At 42.6% G+C, this 15387-nt stretch overlaps 2 protein-coding genes across 5 annotated transcripts in view; one reads left to right on the top strand and one right to left on the bottom strand.

Moving 5' to 3' along the window:
* Positions 1-6107: 6107 nt before the first annotated feature.
* Positions 6108-7560, bottom strand: MRPL17 (mitochondrial ribosomal protein L17). The gene is made up of 3 exons (XM_067750072.1): positions 7329-7560; positions 6945-7013; positions 6108-6569 (listed from the first exon to the last, which is right to left on the bottom strand). Exons 1-3 carry the CDS (start codon positions 7500-7502, stop codon positions 6294-6296), a joined length of 519 nt encoding a protein of 172 aa, XP_067606173.1. The 5' UTR covers positions 7503-7560; the 3' UTR covers positions 6108-6293.
* Positions 7561-7678: 118 nt separating this feature from the next.
* Positions 7679-15387, top strand: part of ZNF215 (zinc finger protein 215) — a 151728-nt gene continuing 144019 nt past the window's right edge. For all 4 annotated transcript variants that reach the window (XM_067750071.1, XM_067750070.1, XM_067750065.1 and 1 more), the window contains exon 1: positions 7679-7860. The gene's annotated coding sequence lies outside the window, so the exon portion shown is untranslated. The remainder of the gene's footprint in view (positions 7861-15387) is intronic.

Raw genomic sequence — 15387 nt, 5'->3', positions numbered from 1 at the left:
AAATCTCCTTTCCTCTCAAGTTGCTGCCGTATCTTCTCTTTTCATTGTCACCAAACTTTTCCAGTTGTCTTTATGGTTTCTGCTTTTGCCCCTCTCAAGAGACCGCTCCATTAGAGGCCAACAGTGAACATCCTAACTTTTAAGTCCAATGGCCAAAGATACTCATTAAACCACTATTCTGGAGCCTGGCCAACATTAGGTTCTAAGAATACAAAAATCATCTAGTGTCTGTCCTTAGGACCTCAGAATCTGAGGGAGATGTTTTTGACCCCACCTCCCTTGGATTTTGAGACACCAGTGCTCTAGCTGTAGTCCTTCTTTTCACCCTCCTCCGAGGGCTTCTCTTTTTTTCTGTCTGGCCTTTGAATATTGGCTCTATCCTTTTTCTTTTACTCTATATTTTTTGTCTGGGAAATCTCATCTAGTCCAATTGCTTCAATTTCCTCCTATGTGTGAATAGCACATCTGTATTGCTGGCTTACCTATATCCTTTGAGCTCCAGAACAACTGTTCACAAGACAACTCTGTAACATGAATACGTTTACAACAAAGCTCATCACAGAATCTCAGACCTGCTTCTCCTCTGCTATCCTCATTCTCTGTGAATGGAATTACTTCACCCAACTGCCCAAGTAGAAACTTGGTATCGTGCTTGACTCTTAACTTCTTCCTCTACCTCGTGTAGTCACACACGATGTCTAGTCTATTCTATCTCCTGTATATCTGTTTGATCTGTTGGCTTCTCTCCTTCCCCCCTAGTCTAGCCTTCTCTCCTTCCCTGGCCTAGTCTAGCCTTCTCTCAACTCCCCTTGGATTCCTTAACTAGCCTCCTATTCGGTTTCCTTGCTTCTAGTCTTGGCCTCTAACCCATCTTCCGGTCTGATGGAAGAATGATATTTCTGAATTGTAAATCTGATCCCTTTTCTCTCCATTTAAAAATCCTTCAGTGGCTTCCCCTGGTCTTCAGGATAAAATCCAAGCACTTTATCATGTCTTACAGGGTCCTTTGTAACCTGATCTTGCCTGGCTTTCCTGCTTCATTTCCTCCACTTCTTCCTCAAAACTAAATCCCAGCTGTACCAAATTACTTACTTGGAATTTCTCAACCACTCCATTGTGTTTCATAATTCAGTGCACTTCTACCTGCAGAGCTTGCTGCCTGGAATGCCCTCCCAGAGGACCTCTCTACCCAAAGCTTGATGAATGCTTATTCATTCTTCAAGATGCAGCCCTAGCATTGTTTCCTTTGAAAAGTTCCTTATTGACCTCCTCCTTTCTTGGTACTCCAGTATGCCTTGTGCACACCACTTTCTTAGCTACCTGTCTTACTATCTTACACTTATTTATGACCTGTCTCTCCAACTGGCCTGATGGGCCCAGGAGTCATCCCTGTATTCTCTATACTAGCACACTGCTTTGAATGAAAAAGGACTATGCTTGCTAAATTCATTTGATAATTATTTTTTGAGTGTCTCTTATGTACAAGGAAGACACTGTACTGGGTACTGTGATGAATTTTGCAGGTTCTCTTTCCTCTCTGTAAGGCAATTTCTCAGTCTCCTTCATAGATTCTGCATCCTGTCTGTCCTCTAATGTCTGACCTCAGTCTCCTTTCCCTCTACATATACACTCTGAGTCATCCCATCCATTTCCTTAGCTTTAATTGCCAAGAACTCCCAAATCTCTTTTCCCGGCGAAGAACTCTTTCCTAATCTCCACATGCTCCCAGGGATCTCAAACTCAGCACATACAAAACTGAACTATTTTTCCTTTCTTTTGTTCCTTTTGGGATAAAAGGAAAAGATAACTGTAGGAAAGCTTCTGAGACCATTTTAAGGAGAAGTTAGAAATTAAGTCAGAACAATGGCATTGAGTTTTCAGTGACATCTCTAGGTACAGCGTTTGCATTTTCATCTCCTTGAAGTGAATAGCAGTAAAACTTTAATGCTGTGCTTCCCATGCTGGGCTACACGGTGGTGTGCCAAGGCATATGTGAAGCCACAGCGTAAACAAGGCTCATCTTCTTAGAGCTTAGAGCATCAATTTTGATAGAATTGTGTGTGTATGTATGTGTGCAATGTACAATATTTAACTTGCAAGAACTAAAAACATTACTTTTATATTAAACAGATATACTGTGGAACAGAATGCAAAATATCAGAAAAGGTGAAACTTCTTTCCTCAAAATATAAGCACACAGACCATTTTTATTATTAGGGTATCTCAAATTTAACTACCGAATTCATGTCCCTGAGTCAGAGAGCTACAATATGGCCCCACATTTAAGGGCACGGACAGGAAAACCTTAAGGGTACAGACGTTACCCAGTAGTGAACAATGGGGAATCAGTGTTGCAGGAAGTTCATTTTCAGATGAAGTAAGAGGAAACTGGGGAAGGGAGGAGTTAGTAAACCTAAAATGCAGAGCTAGGCTGAAGAACTCAGTACAACAGACATTTATAGACGCCTATTTTGTTCCATGTTCTCTACTGGGTAGCCCAAGAGTTGATTAGGTATGTCCCCTACCCTCTAGGAATAAATCAGCTAGTTATGGGTGCTGAACAATGTAATTGTGCCATTGCTACAATGATGTACGTGTGAAACTGGACCACTGGAAAAGTCCCTAACTTAGCTTGCAGAATTCAGTGAATACTTCTCAGAAGAGGCATCAGATCAGCTTTTGGCTATGTCTTGGAAAATGTATAGGTATTTTCTGTCTGTAGGTAGGTTAGAAATATTTCAGGAAATTGAAATGTGTGGGAAATGAATTAGACACATGCTTACATTCATGACTGTCATTATGAACACTTAAATCCCTGGAGAGGAAGGAGCCCATTTCTTCAGTCTTGGTATACTCAGCAGGGTAGCTTAGCACTGTCCCTGCACACAGTACCATGTTTATGGTTTTATACAGCTAAGCCAGGGAGCTGACTATGTCATAGACAACATGTAGCTTACTCCTCCTCATTTAATAAACATATATTGAATCAGGTCCAGTGGTAGGTATAGAGTTACCCAGAAGAATGAGTTCCAGTTCCTGGCTTTGGGAGCTCAGTTGAGTGAAGGCATCAGTCAAGCAGACAGGCTACTGTAGTAGAGTGTAATGAATGCTTTGACAGACATATGACCCAAGGGCTATTACTGCACCCAGGAATGGACCTAGCCCCATCTGGAGGATGATGTGGAATTTGGAGAAGGCCTCAAAGCAGTGACTTTGAGTAGAGATTTGAACGACGTGTAGGAGGTAATTTGAAACAGGGCAAGCACAATAGTAAAGGCACCATCATGCAAAAAGGTATGCTATATTCAGAGAATAACAAGTTAATTTCCTGTGAAGGGTGGTAGCAGGTAATGGTAGGAGACGAGCCTGAGAGGTGACTGAGACCAGGCCATAGATGGCCTTTGTGCCATGATAGAAGCCTGGATTTTATCCAGCAAAGGTAATGGTGAATCACTGTAATGCTGGTTTAGATCAGTGTTTCTCAGAGAAGGTAGTAAAACATTAGTGAGTTGTAAAATCAACTTAGTGAATTGGGGCCATCATTTTAAAAAAGTAAACTAGAAGAGTAGACAATATCGATGCACATGATATTTGTACAAATAAATAATGTTTTGTGACGCTTTTGTTTCAATTATATATATACATGTCATTTCGTGTTCTGATGTGTTTTTTGATCTGTGGGTCATAGTAAAAAAAATTTGGGGAAACAATAAAGATTCAACAGTACAAAATAATTTACCAGATTACTTTCAGTAAAAATTAACAGAAAACTCAGGCACAAATGGGAGTAGTCACTAAAGATTCTTACTATATAGTATCTTTTAGTTGTTCTGACCTGCCACTCTAAGTGTCATCTTCAGCCTAGAGCCAGTTCCCTGTGTTTATCAGAATAACAAGCAATCTTAGTCTTATCTAGCAGAGTTGAGCCTGGATTCTCATTGCCTCAAATTATTTAAGGCCTGTCCATCCCTGAATCCATCAATAGCTAGGGGACGGAAGTAGCAGGACTGCCTTAAACTAACCTGGGGTGAATGTTTGGGAATTAACCCACTGCAGGGAATTGTAATGCAATGTGGTAAATCCAGTGCATTATGGGAATACCATAGTGGCACCTAGGGTCACAAAGTAATGAACTTAGGTGTGGAGATGGTCAGAGCAGTCATCCAGGAGATGCCAAAAGTTTGTGTACAAGGCAGGTAGGTAAAAGGGGGAGGGTTTTCTGGGTGGTAGATGAACAGAAGGTGTTAGGAAAAGACCTGCATAGGGCAACAGTCAAAGTAAGGCCTTCCAAGCCACTGGAGCATAAAATTAGAGGCAAGGGAAGAAGTTGGAGCAACGAGCAGGTGCCTACTCACCGAGGCGAGTCATGGTAAGGAATCTGGACTCTCCCTACAGGAAGAGAAGAGCCACTGGAGATCAAGCAGAGAATTAAGATAGCAAATTCCTATCACCATGGCTGCAGTGGGGAGGAAGGCAAGTTAGGAAGTTATATTTCTGGGGGCCAGGAGGAAAAGCTGTGAGAGTCCAGACATAACTCACCTGTTACCGTTACTTAAAGATGTGGTTTTAATTTTAAGGAAAGAGCTTTCTCTAGGAGTCAAGGATGACTCTAAGACATCTGGCTGAGGTGAATGTTCGTACCAAAAAGATAAAAAGAGGGCAAATTTTTTTAGAGAAGCATTCAGAGTTGTAGGTTTATTCAATAAATGTTTTGAGGGCTTGCCTGGTGGCACAGTGGTTGAGAGTCCGCCTGCCGATGCAGGGGACACAGGTTCGTGCCCCGGTCTGGGAAGATCCCACATGCCGTGGAGCGGCTGGGCCCGTGAGCCATGGCCGCTGAGCCTGCGCGTCCGGAGCCTGTGCTCTGCAACGGGAGAGGCCACAACAGTGAGAGGCCCGCGTACCGCAAAAAAATAAATAAATAAAAAATAAAAATAATAAATAAATAAATAAATAAATAAATGTTTTGAGTGTCTACTATACGTCACTCAAAGTATAATGTCAGAAAGAGCTTTCTGGCAATAGTGTGAAAGACCAACTAGAATAGAGTAAAAGAGATGAGACCCCTGTTGGGAGCAGATGAGTCTCAGACTAGGGCAGCTGTACTGAAATAGTACCAGAATAGCTCTGTCACTGAAGCTAATATCTGTCTGCTAGACCAGTGACCCCTCCACCCACAGCCTTTTTATCTCAGACAATGGATGCGTTTGGTGGGCCAAACCCCCTCTGTACGTCTGGCCTAAGATAAAAATCTGTTTTTTCCACTTTACTAGAAAGATGGGATTTGCTAGGCCTTGCTATCACGTGTTCATGCAGGGATGACAGCTCCAAGTCTTCCCACGACTATCACCCCTGTCAAGCCTGAGTGTGAGAGATGGGCAGCCTGCCTGGGCCAAATCTGGCTTCACAGTAACTAGTGCACATAAAGGAACTTCCTACTTTTCATATGCCCTGACCATTCTGAAGCCGGATGTCCTTTTTCTGAGTTCCCAGAGAGGCCCAGATTGAAAACTTCCAGGAAATTCCCACAGGTTTAACTTCCTAATCTTCCTCCCACTTCAACCCTCTCCTTCACCCTTCCACTCCCACCCCAAGAGGAAGGAGCTTATCCTGGAGTCAACATCCTCTGCTGAACACTTCCGCTCCCTTGGCCAGGGTGGTGGTACATCTGAGTTCTCAGGTCCTCTCCTCTGAGGCCTATTTGGGGCTTGAGGTGAACACTTAAGGGTGATATGTGATCTTGTCCAGAAACAGAGGAATGGAACCTTGAAGGTTCCTAGAGTACCGGATTATTACAGAAAGTTCACTTCTAGATGTTCACCCTCCCACCCATCAGGAGGTAATCCTTCTCTAAGAAATCCCTGGGGCTCAGTCTCTATGCTAGATATCAAAACTCAATCACCTCTGGGGGCTAAGTTTGCAATTACAGGATACATACCCCATATAATCTAGCATTAAAAAAAACAAAACTGTGCTAACCCAACCCAACCCAGATTTAAGAACCAGAAACATACACCATGAATTTACTATCCCACACAGACTGAGCATGTGGGTAGTTCTCATTCTCCAGAAATCCCAAGGGGAGGGGAAAAGAAAATCAGTTTACATATAGTCATACACTGAATTTTATCTGTTGTGCAAAGAGAAGGTTATCTGGCTCCCAGAAGGTTTTGGGCTCCAATCAGACAGTTCATTTTACAACTCAAGATCCAGTTCTTCTTAAGAGATTAAAAGCGCTCCCAAGGCCTGTGGATCATGGGCACTGATGAGGGCCACATACCCTTTGGCTCCAGTTAAATCTCTGGTGTTTGAACTGTGTGGGAGCTGTGGGTGCTTGCTTCCTGATCCTTCCGCAGCCCCTGAAGCAGCTGGTTTAGGAGTGTGAGGTTGCTGTCTCTGTGAGGAAGGGGCAGGGGTGGAAGGCAGTTCCCTTTATACTCGATCACTGCCATCTTGGCCCGATCCTGCTTATTCCGGTTTGGGATCTGCAGCATTCTCGTGTAGCCCCCATTCTGACCTTGGTACCGAGGGGCCAGTACGTGAAACAGCTTTGGGATCAAGTCTTTCTCCTGGAAGGGGAGAGTTATCCAGGAGACAGCAGAGTCAGGCACCACCGCAGAGATATTTAACTTTCAGCACTCCCAAAGGTAGGGTCCAAACAAACACACACACACACACACGCACACACACACACACACACACACCCCTTCCCTCACCCTCTGATGTGGTAGAGTCAAAATTACACAGAGTGGATCAGTTACAGGCAGTTGTGCAGATTGAGATTCACACTGAATTCAACTTAGGACACAGATCTCTAATTTAGTTCACATTTGTCCATAAGCGTGTGCCTTATCTTCATTCTGCCCAGTTCCCTTTCCTCTAACAACCCCCTCCCACTTAGGGAGCAAAGGATGAGATTTGGGAGGCAGACAGGATGCACTCACCGTGAGCCAGAAGTCAGCCATGCGCATGGCTCGTTCGTTGGTGTCTCCCAGCTTCCCATAGTCGATGAGCTGTGAGGACATAACATCACTGACCCAACCCGAGCAAGAAAGGAGGCCATCAATCTTACTCCTTAAATGCCGGACTGCAATCTACTCATTTCATACACTAGCAAAGCATCTCGCCAATTCAGGCAACCTCTAACTCCGCAGCCCTAACCAGTCTTCAATGAGAGGGGCCGGAGGAGTAGGTTCCGCTCACTGTATCAGGGGAATCAGCCTTCGGGCACAGCTTACCAGGGCGGTCCCAATTCTTCCCCAACTCCAGCCGGATCCCGCCTCCCCAGGCCAGACCCGCGAGAGGAACAAGAGGGTCCCGCCCCTCACCTTCTCCGCGTAGCCCCTCAGCTCGTCCACGCGTGCCCATGACGCCTCGATGCGTTCGTGTCGCACCAGTCCCGTGAGCAAGTTCTGCAGCAGGTGGATGCGGGATTCGGGACCAAGGCCCAGGCGGCGGAATACGCGGCCGTGAGAAATGGCAGCGGCGACCGACAGCCGCATGCTCCCAACTTCTTCCAGCCTCTGTGAGGCCGGAACTGGAAACTCCAGGGGAGACGCGGCGGAGAGGCGGAGCTTAGAGGACGCATGCGCCATACATTGGTGCGTGGTGGACGTGTTTGCGCATGTGTATCAGAGCCTGCCTCGTTGGCAGACTGGGGGAGGGCGGGGAAGGGGCGTTGACTTCTTCCAGAGGAAGCGAGCCTGGTGGGGTTTGGACCCTGGGAACGCTCCCTGTCGGCCGGGGAACCAGGCGCCCCCTGGTGTGGAGTGGCCCGGCTGTCGGGTTTCACTGGTGCTGCGTCATTCGTCTTGTGGCCGGTAGGGCGCTGGCAAGGTCCGCCTGGTGTCGGCTAGAAAAGTGAGTACCTGAGGGGAAAGTGCCTGGCGGGGTCCTGGTCCCTCAGGCTGGCTGCCCTGCCCTCCCTGAGGCGCGGCGCGTCCCACACCCTGAGCGTGTCATTTTTAAAAGAAAATTGTTTTCAGTAGTAATGGTGAAAATGAGTGGGATAACAATGATATGAAAGAAACGCAGATGCTGAAAATTTTCTTTGGGTTAAGTTGTTGACTGAAGAAAAGCACAACATAAAAGTTGAGAGTTATGTTTTATTTGTCAGACAAAACTGAGGACTTAAGCCGGGGACACAGCAGCTCAGATAACTCTGAGAGGCTGCTCTGAAGAGGCAAGGGGTGGGGTCGGGGTGGGGTGGGGACCAGGATACATAGGAGTTTTTGCAGCAAAGACCAGGTAGTTGGAGCATCAAAAGACTACTGTTCATAAAAGAAAACCAGATATCTCAAGTTAAGGAATTTAGCGCTTTTCTATGTACGAGACGATGCAAGAATCTGGGCTCACTGAAATCATTCTTTTGATCTGCACCTCAGCTATTTGGGACCAGTATCCTGTGTTTTCTCATCCTGAGTCTCCTCAGGGTGTGCTGTCCGGGGTGGCTGTAGTGGCTGATGGCTGCAACATCCTTTGTTTACTGATATGGCAGGTGGCATTTTTAGTTCACAAAGTACATATAATCATCCCGGTTCAAGAAGAATTACCGCACTCCAAGGAAAAATAATGGGCTAATACTTTTAAATTACATCAGTGTGTTTTTTATTTTAAAACGGGAAAACCATGCCTATGCATTTATGTGTTAAAGTAATGAACAGTAACATTATCGTTTCTGGTTTTGAGTCTTCGTGTCTGCCGATTTGCAATGACCTGGTCAAAATTGCTCTTAGTTATGGATTCAGATATGTCCCCCCAACAAAAAAGATATGCTAAGACCTACCCCACCCCCATATAGCCTGCATCTCCCTCACCCCGTACCTCATGATGTGACTTTATTTGGAAATAGGATCCTTGCAGATGTAATTAGTTAAGATGAGGTCATACTGGATTAGGGTGGGCGCCTAATCCAAACTTACTGATGGCCTTATAAAAAGAACACCTGTGGAGAGACAGAGACACACAGAATGCCATGTGACCCGGAAGGCAGAGATCAGAGTTGCCTAGTTGCAAGCCAAGGATTTCTGGCAAACATCAGAAGCTAAGAGCAAGATATGGAACAGATTCTTCCCTAGGTCCTTCAGAGAATGCATGGCCTAACTGACAGGTTGATTTTGGACTTCTAGCCTTCAGAACTACAAGACAGTAAATTTCTGCTCTGTTTGTGACACTTTGTTACAGAAGCCCTAGACACATATTCATGTTTGTTAGAAAGCATATTTAGATTTGTCATTCTGTCTTCCTCTTAGGTGACCAGAGAACACCTCTTGCTAATTTTAATTTTGAAAAGTTTCTTTTCTCTGAAGCAACATACATGCAAATAGGAAAAGTCTTAAACATATGGATATGTTGGCAGAAATTTATACAAACCACACTTCACAATAAATTCCAGAAATTACAATACTGTCTGTGTCTTGTTTCTTTGGGATCGATTCTTGCAGCTTTCAGTTATCTCCACATTTCACTGTAACATCGTCATCAGAAAATTCATCGTAAATTTCTACTGGTAAAAACTTGGGAAGATTTTCTTCTTTGCAAAAGTCAGAGAAAATGAACATTGACACTGGTGTTATTTGACCTATTGCTTTAAAAAAGGAATGTCCACTTGGTCAAAATGTACAGCATCGAACATTGTCCATATTTATTTTTTTGGTTATGTGAGGCTGATCTAGGGGGGCCTCGGCCTGCAGCAGCTTGAAACAGGGTTTCAGTTACTGGCCAGTGATTGAGGTCGGGTCGCGGTGGTGAGAGCGCCGAATCCTAGCCACTAGACCAGTGGTCAGTGACAAGGCTCTGGCCCTATGGCTTTGCAGAAAAAGAATTCCCACAAAGATGGAAAGTAGTGAAACAAGTAAAGTATTTATTAGGAAAAAAAGAAGTACAGTACGTGTGGATAGACACACGGGTGGGCTCAGAGAGAGGGTCGCGCCCTTGTGGCAGTTTAAATCACTTATATGGGGCATTTCTTCTTTGTTTCCTTTGGCCAATCATTTTGGTTTGTCTGGTTCAGAGTCCATATTGGGTGTATCTCGGGATCTTCCCATGTATGCACACGCATCTCTTAGCCAAGATGGATTCTACCGAAGAGGCCTATGGGTAGTGAGCATCAGTTGGCATCAGCTAGCATCACTCCCCTTTTGGCCTCCAAGGAGCCTTTCTGCGCATGTGTAGTCGGGGAGGTCTCCTGACTCCGAGAATGAGAAATATGTGGTCTCTTACCTTCTATCTGGGCAGGGCCCAGCCTCCTCTCTCAATTGTCTTGTTATTTCCGTCTCGGAGTATTGGTCCACAGGGAATGAACTTTGACCGTTTGCCCCTGGGGTCCCATCTGTCTCCTGCTTCAAGATCATCATCTCTTGTTTGTTCTCCGGGCAGTATTCAAACTTTTTGTCTATGTCAATTTCTTTACATTTTGTTGGTGCATAGTTAATGGCTTTCTCTACAATTTTTGAGGATTGATGTTCAAGAAACCATCTTAAACCTTGGTGTCTTACTGTATGTTGTTCAAGGCATATTCTGGCTGTTTGTAGATACTTTTGTGTCTGGTTGATCTCATCTGAAAATTCACCTTAAAACAAAAACAACTCAGGAAAGAAAAATCTCATACAACGAGGATTGTTTATTTTAAATTTATAGTTTTAGAAGCAGGGCTATGTTCTACCACAAGGGTTGGAGGTACAAAATGTGCCTCAAGTGAGCTTGAAAGATCACAAATTGTTATGAATTTATCAATACTATGAAAAATAATACATGTGGCCGAATCTGACTATGTAACTGATAGTTTTCCAAATTAACTTGCGTGTGGAATAAAATGTTTTAGTGGATTAGTTTTAAAAAGTGATAGTTTGAAGCTTACATGTATTTTATTTTAACGCAACAGTAACCATATCAATTGTTTAGAACTTAGACCAACAAAAGATTTTTCTTTAAGGGTTATTATATCACTAACACTGTTTAGCATAGTCATGCAATGTGATAAAAATCAGATTGACTTTTAGTTAGTTTTATTACGATTTAAAAATTCTTTACAGAAAATTCACCTCCTTATGCTTGCATTGGGCCAGGCTGCATCTACCTCCCAACCCTTGGTGCCCACTGGCTTTGAGAGATTTTGGGACTAGGATAATTGCTTTGGTGTCAGAACTATTGTAAATAGAAAAACAAGCTTTCCCCTTTACTCTGAAATAACTGCATCCTTTTCTACTGATGCCTTCATGAAGCAATGTCCTGGGAGCCTGTACAGGGAGCTCAGCAAGTGTTCAATCAGGGATTTAATGATGATAGTGAAAAGCAATTGTCGATTGGACCCCAAGCCAACTTTTTTTTAAAATTAGGTTTATTTAATTAATTAATTAATTTATTTTTTTTTTTTTAAAAGATCTTTATTGGAGTATAATTGCTTCACAATACTATGTTAGTTTCTCTTGCACAACAGAGCGAATCAGCCACATGCATACACATGTCCCTATATCTCCTCCCTCTTGAGCCTCCCTCCCATCCTCCCTATCCCACCCCTCTAGGTCATCGCAAAGCACCGAACCGATCCCCCTGTGCTATGCTGCTGCTTCCCACCAATGGACTGTTTTACATTCGGTAGTGTATATATGTCCATGCTACTCTCACTTCGCCCCAGCTTCACCCTCCCACCCCATTTCCTCAAGTCCATTTTCTATGTCTACCTGTTTATTCCTGCCCTGCAACTATGTTCATGAGAACCATTTTTTTTTTTTAGATTCCGTATATATGTGTTAGCATACGGTATTTGTTTTTCTCTTTCTGACTTCACTCTGTATGACAGACTCTAGGTCCATCCACCTCACTACAAATAACTCAATTTTGTTTCTTTTTATGGCTGAGTAATATTCCATTGTATATATGTCCCACATCTTCTTTATCCATTCATCTGTCGATGAACGTTTAGGTTGCTTCCATGTCCTGGCTATTGTAAATAGTGCTGCAGTGAACATTTTGGTACATAATACTTTTTGAATTATGGTTTTCTCAGGGTATACGCCCAGTAGTGGGATTGCTGGGTCATGTGGTAGTTCTATTTTTAGTTTTTAAGTAACCTCCATACTGTTCTCCATATTGGCTGTATCACTTTACATTCCTACCAACGGTTCAAGAGGGTTCCCTTTTCTCCACACCCTCTCCAGCATTTATTGTTTGTAGATTTTTTGATGATGGCTACTCTGACCGGTGTGAGGTGATACCTCATTGTAGTTTTGATTTGCATTTCTCTAATGATTAGTGATGTTGAGCATCTTATCATGTGTTTGTTGGCAACCTGTATATCTTCTTTGGAGAAATGTCTATGTAGGTCTTCTGCGCATTTTTGGATTGGGTTGTTTGTTTTTTTGATATTGAGCTGTATGAGCTGCTTGTATATTTTGGAGATTAATCCTTTGTAAGTTGCTTCATTTGTAAATATTTTCTCCCATTCTGAGGGTTGTCTTTTCATCTTGTTTATGGTTTCCTTTGCTGTGCAAAAGCTTTGAAGTTTCATTAGGTGCCATTTGTTTATTTTAGTTTTTATTTCCATTTCTCTAGGAGGTGGGTCAAAAAGGATCTTGCTGTGATTTATGTCATAGAGTGTTCTGCCTGTTTTCCTGTAAGAGTTTTATAGTGTCTGGCCTTACATTTAGGTCTTTAATCCATTTTGCATTTATTTTTGTGTATGGTGTTAGGGAGTGTTCTAATTTCATTCTTTTATATGTAGCCGTCCAGTTTTCCCAGCACAACTTATTGAAGAGGCTGTCTTTTCTCTATTGTATATTCTTGCCTCCTTTATCAAAACTAAGGTGACCATATGTGCATGGGTTTATCTCTGGGCTTTCTATCCTGTTCCATTGATCCATATTTCTGTTTTTGTGCCAGTACCATACTGTCTTGATAACTGTAGCTTTGTATTACAGTCTGAAGTCTGGGAGCCTGATTCTTCCAGGTCCATTTTTCTTTCTCAAGATTGCTTTGGCTATTTGGGGTCTTTTGTGTTTCCACACAAATTGTGCAATTTTTTGTTCTAGTTCTGTGAAAAATGCCATTGGTAGTTTGATAGGGATTGCATTGAATCTGTAGATTGCTTTGGGTAGTATAATCATTTTCACAATGTTGATTCTTCCAATGTAAGAACATGGTATATCTCTCCATCTGTTTGTATCATCTTTAATTTCTTTCAACAGTGTCTTATAGTTTTCTGCATAAGGGTCTTTTGTCTCCTCAGGTAGGTTTATTCCTCGGTATTTTATTCTTTTTGTTGCAGTGGTAAATGGGAGTGTTTCCTTAATTTCTCTTTCAGATTTTTTGTCATTAGTGTATAAGAATGCAAGAGATTTCTGTGTATTAATTGTGTATACTGCTACTTTACCAAATTCATTGATTAGCTCTAGTAGTTTTCTGGTAGCGTCTTTAGGATTCTCTATGTATAATATCATATCATCTGCAAACAGGGACAGTTTTACTTCTTTTCCTATTTGGATTCCTTTTATTTCTTTTTCTTCTCTGATTGTTGTGGCTAAAACTTCCAAAAGTATGTTGAATGATAGTGGTGAGAGTGGGCATCCTTGTCTTATTCCTGATGTTAGTGGAAATGATTTCAATTTTTCACCATTGAGAACGATGTTGGCTGTGGGCTTGTCATATATGGCCTTTATTATGTTGAGGCAAGTTCCCACTATGCCTACTTTCTGGAGGGTTTTTATCATAAATGGGTGTTGAATTTTGTTGAAAGCTTCTTCTGCATCTATTGAGATGATCATATGGTTTTTATCCTTCAGTTTGTTAATATGGTGTATCACATATATTGGTTTGTGTATATTGAAGAATCCTTGCATTCCTGGGACAAACCCCACTTGATCATGGTCTATGACTCTTTTAATGTGCTGTTGGATTCTGTTTGCTAGTATTTTGTTGAGGATTTTTGCATCTATGTTCATCAGTAATATTGGCCTGTAGTTGTTGTAAAGCTGGTATTGTGGTGCTGAATTCTCTTTGCTTTTTGCTTGTCTGTAAAGGTTTTAATTTCTCTGTCGAATCTGAGTGAGATCCTTGCTGGGTAGAGTAATCTTGGTTGTATGTTTTTCCCTTTCATCACTTTAAATATGTCCTGCCAGTCCCTTCTGGCTTGCAGAACCTTATGGGGATTCCCTTGTATATTATTTGTTGTTTTTCCCTGCTGCTTTTAATATTTTTTCTTTGTATTTAATTTTTGATAGTTTGTTTAATATGTGTCTTGGCGTGTTTCTCCTTGGTTTTATCCTGTATGGTACTCTCCGTGCTTCCTGGACTTGATTAACTATTTCCTTTCCCATATTAGCAAAGTTTTCAACTATAATCTCTTCAAATATTTTCTCAGTCCCTTTCTTTTTCTCTTCTTCTACTAGGACCCCTATAATTCGAATGTTGGTGCGTTTAATGTTGTCCCAGAGGTCTCTGAGACTGTCCTCAGTTCTTTTCATTCTTTTTTCTTTATTCTGTTCTGTGGAGTTATTTCCACTGTTTTGTCTTCCAGGTCACTTATCCATTCTTCTGCCTCAGTTATTCTGCTATTGATGCCTTCTAGAGAATTTTTAATTTCATTTATTGTGTTGTTCATCATTGTTTGTTTGCTCATTAGTTCTTCTAGATCCTTGTTAAACGTTTATTGTATTTTCTCCATTCTATTTCCAAGATTTTGGATCATCTTTACTGTACTTACTCTGAATTCTTTTTCAGGTAGACTGCCTATTTCCTCTTCATTTGTTTGGTCTGGTGGGTTTTTACCTTGCTCCTTCACCTGCTGTGTGTTTCTCTGTCTTATTTTGCTTAACTTACTGTGTTTGGAGTCTCCTTTTCACAGGCTGCAGGTTCATATTTCCTGTTGTTTTTGGTGTCTGCCCCCAGTGGCTAAGGTTGGTCCAGTGGGTTGTGTAGGCTTCCTGGTGGAGGGCACTAGTGCCTGTGTTCTGGTGGATGAGGCTGGATCTTGTCTTTCTGGTGGGCAGGTCCATGTCTGGTGGTGTGTTTTGGGCTGTGTGTAGACCTTATTATGATTTTAGGCAGCCTCTCTGCTAATGGGTGGGGTTGTGTTCATGTCTTGCTAGTTGTTTGGCATAGTGTGTGCAGCGCTCTAGCTTGCTGGTCCTTGAGTGGAGCTGGGTCTTAGTATTGAGATGGAGATCCCTGGGAGAGCTTTTGCCGTTTGATATTATGTGGAGCTGGGAGGTCTCTGGTGGACCAATGTCCTGAACTCGGCTCTCCCACTTCAGAGGCACTGGCCTGACACATGGCTGGAGCACCAAGACCCTGTGAGCCACACGGCACAGAAGAAAGGGGAGAAAAAAAGAATAAAAGAGAGAAAGAAAAGAAAGTTATTAAAATAAAAACTGAAAAAATTATTTAAAAAAA

Source organism: Pseudorca crassidens, chromosome 9 (assembly GCF_039906515.1).
Source record: "Pseudorca crassidens isolate mPseCra1 chromosome 9, mPseCra1.hap1, whole genome shotgun sequence".
Lineage (NCBI taxonomy): Eukaryota > Metazoa > Chordata > Mammalia > Artiodactyla > Delphinidae > Pseudorca > Pseudorca crassidens.
This window is presented reverse-complemented; position numbering and strand designations above follow the sequence as displayed.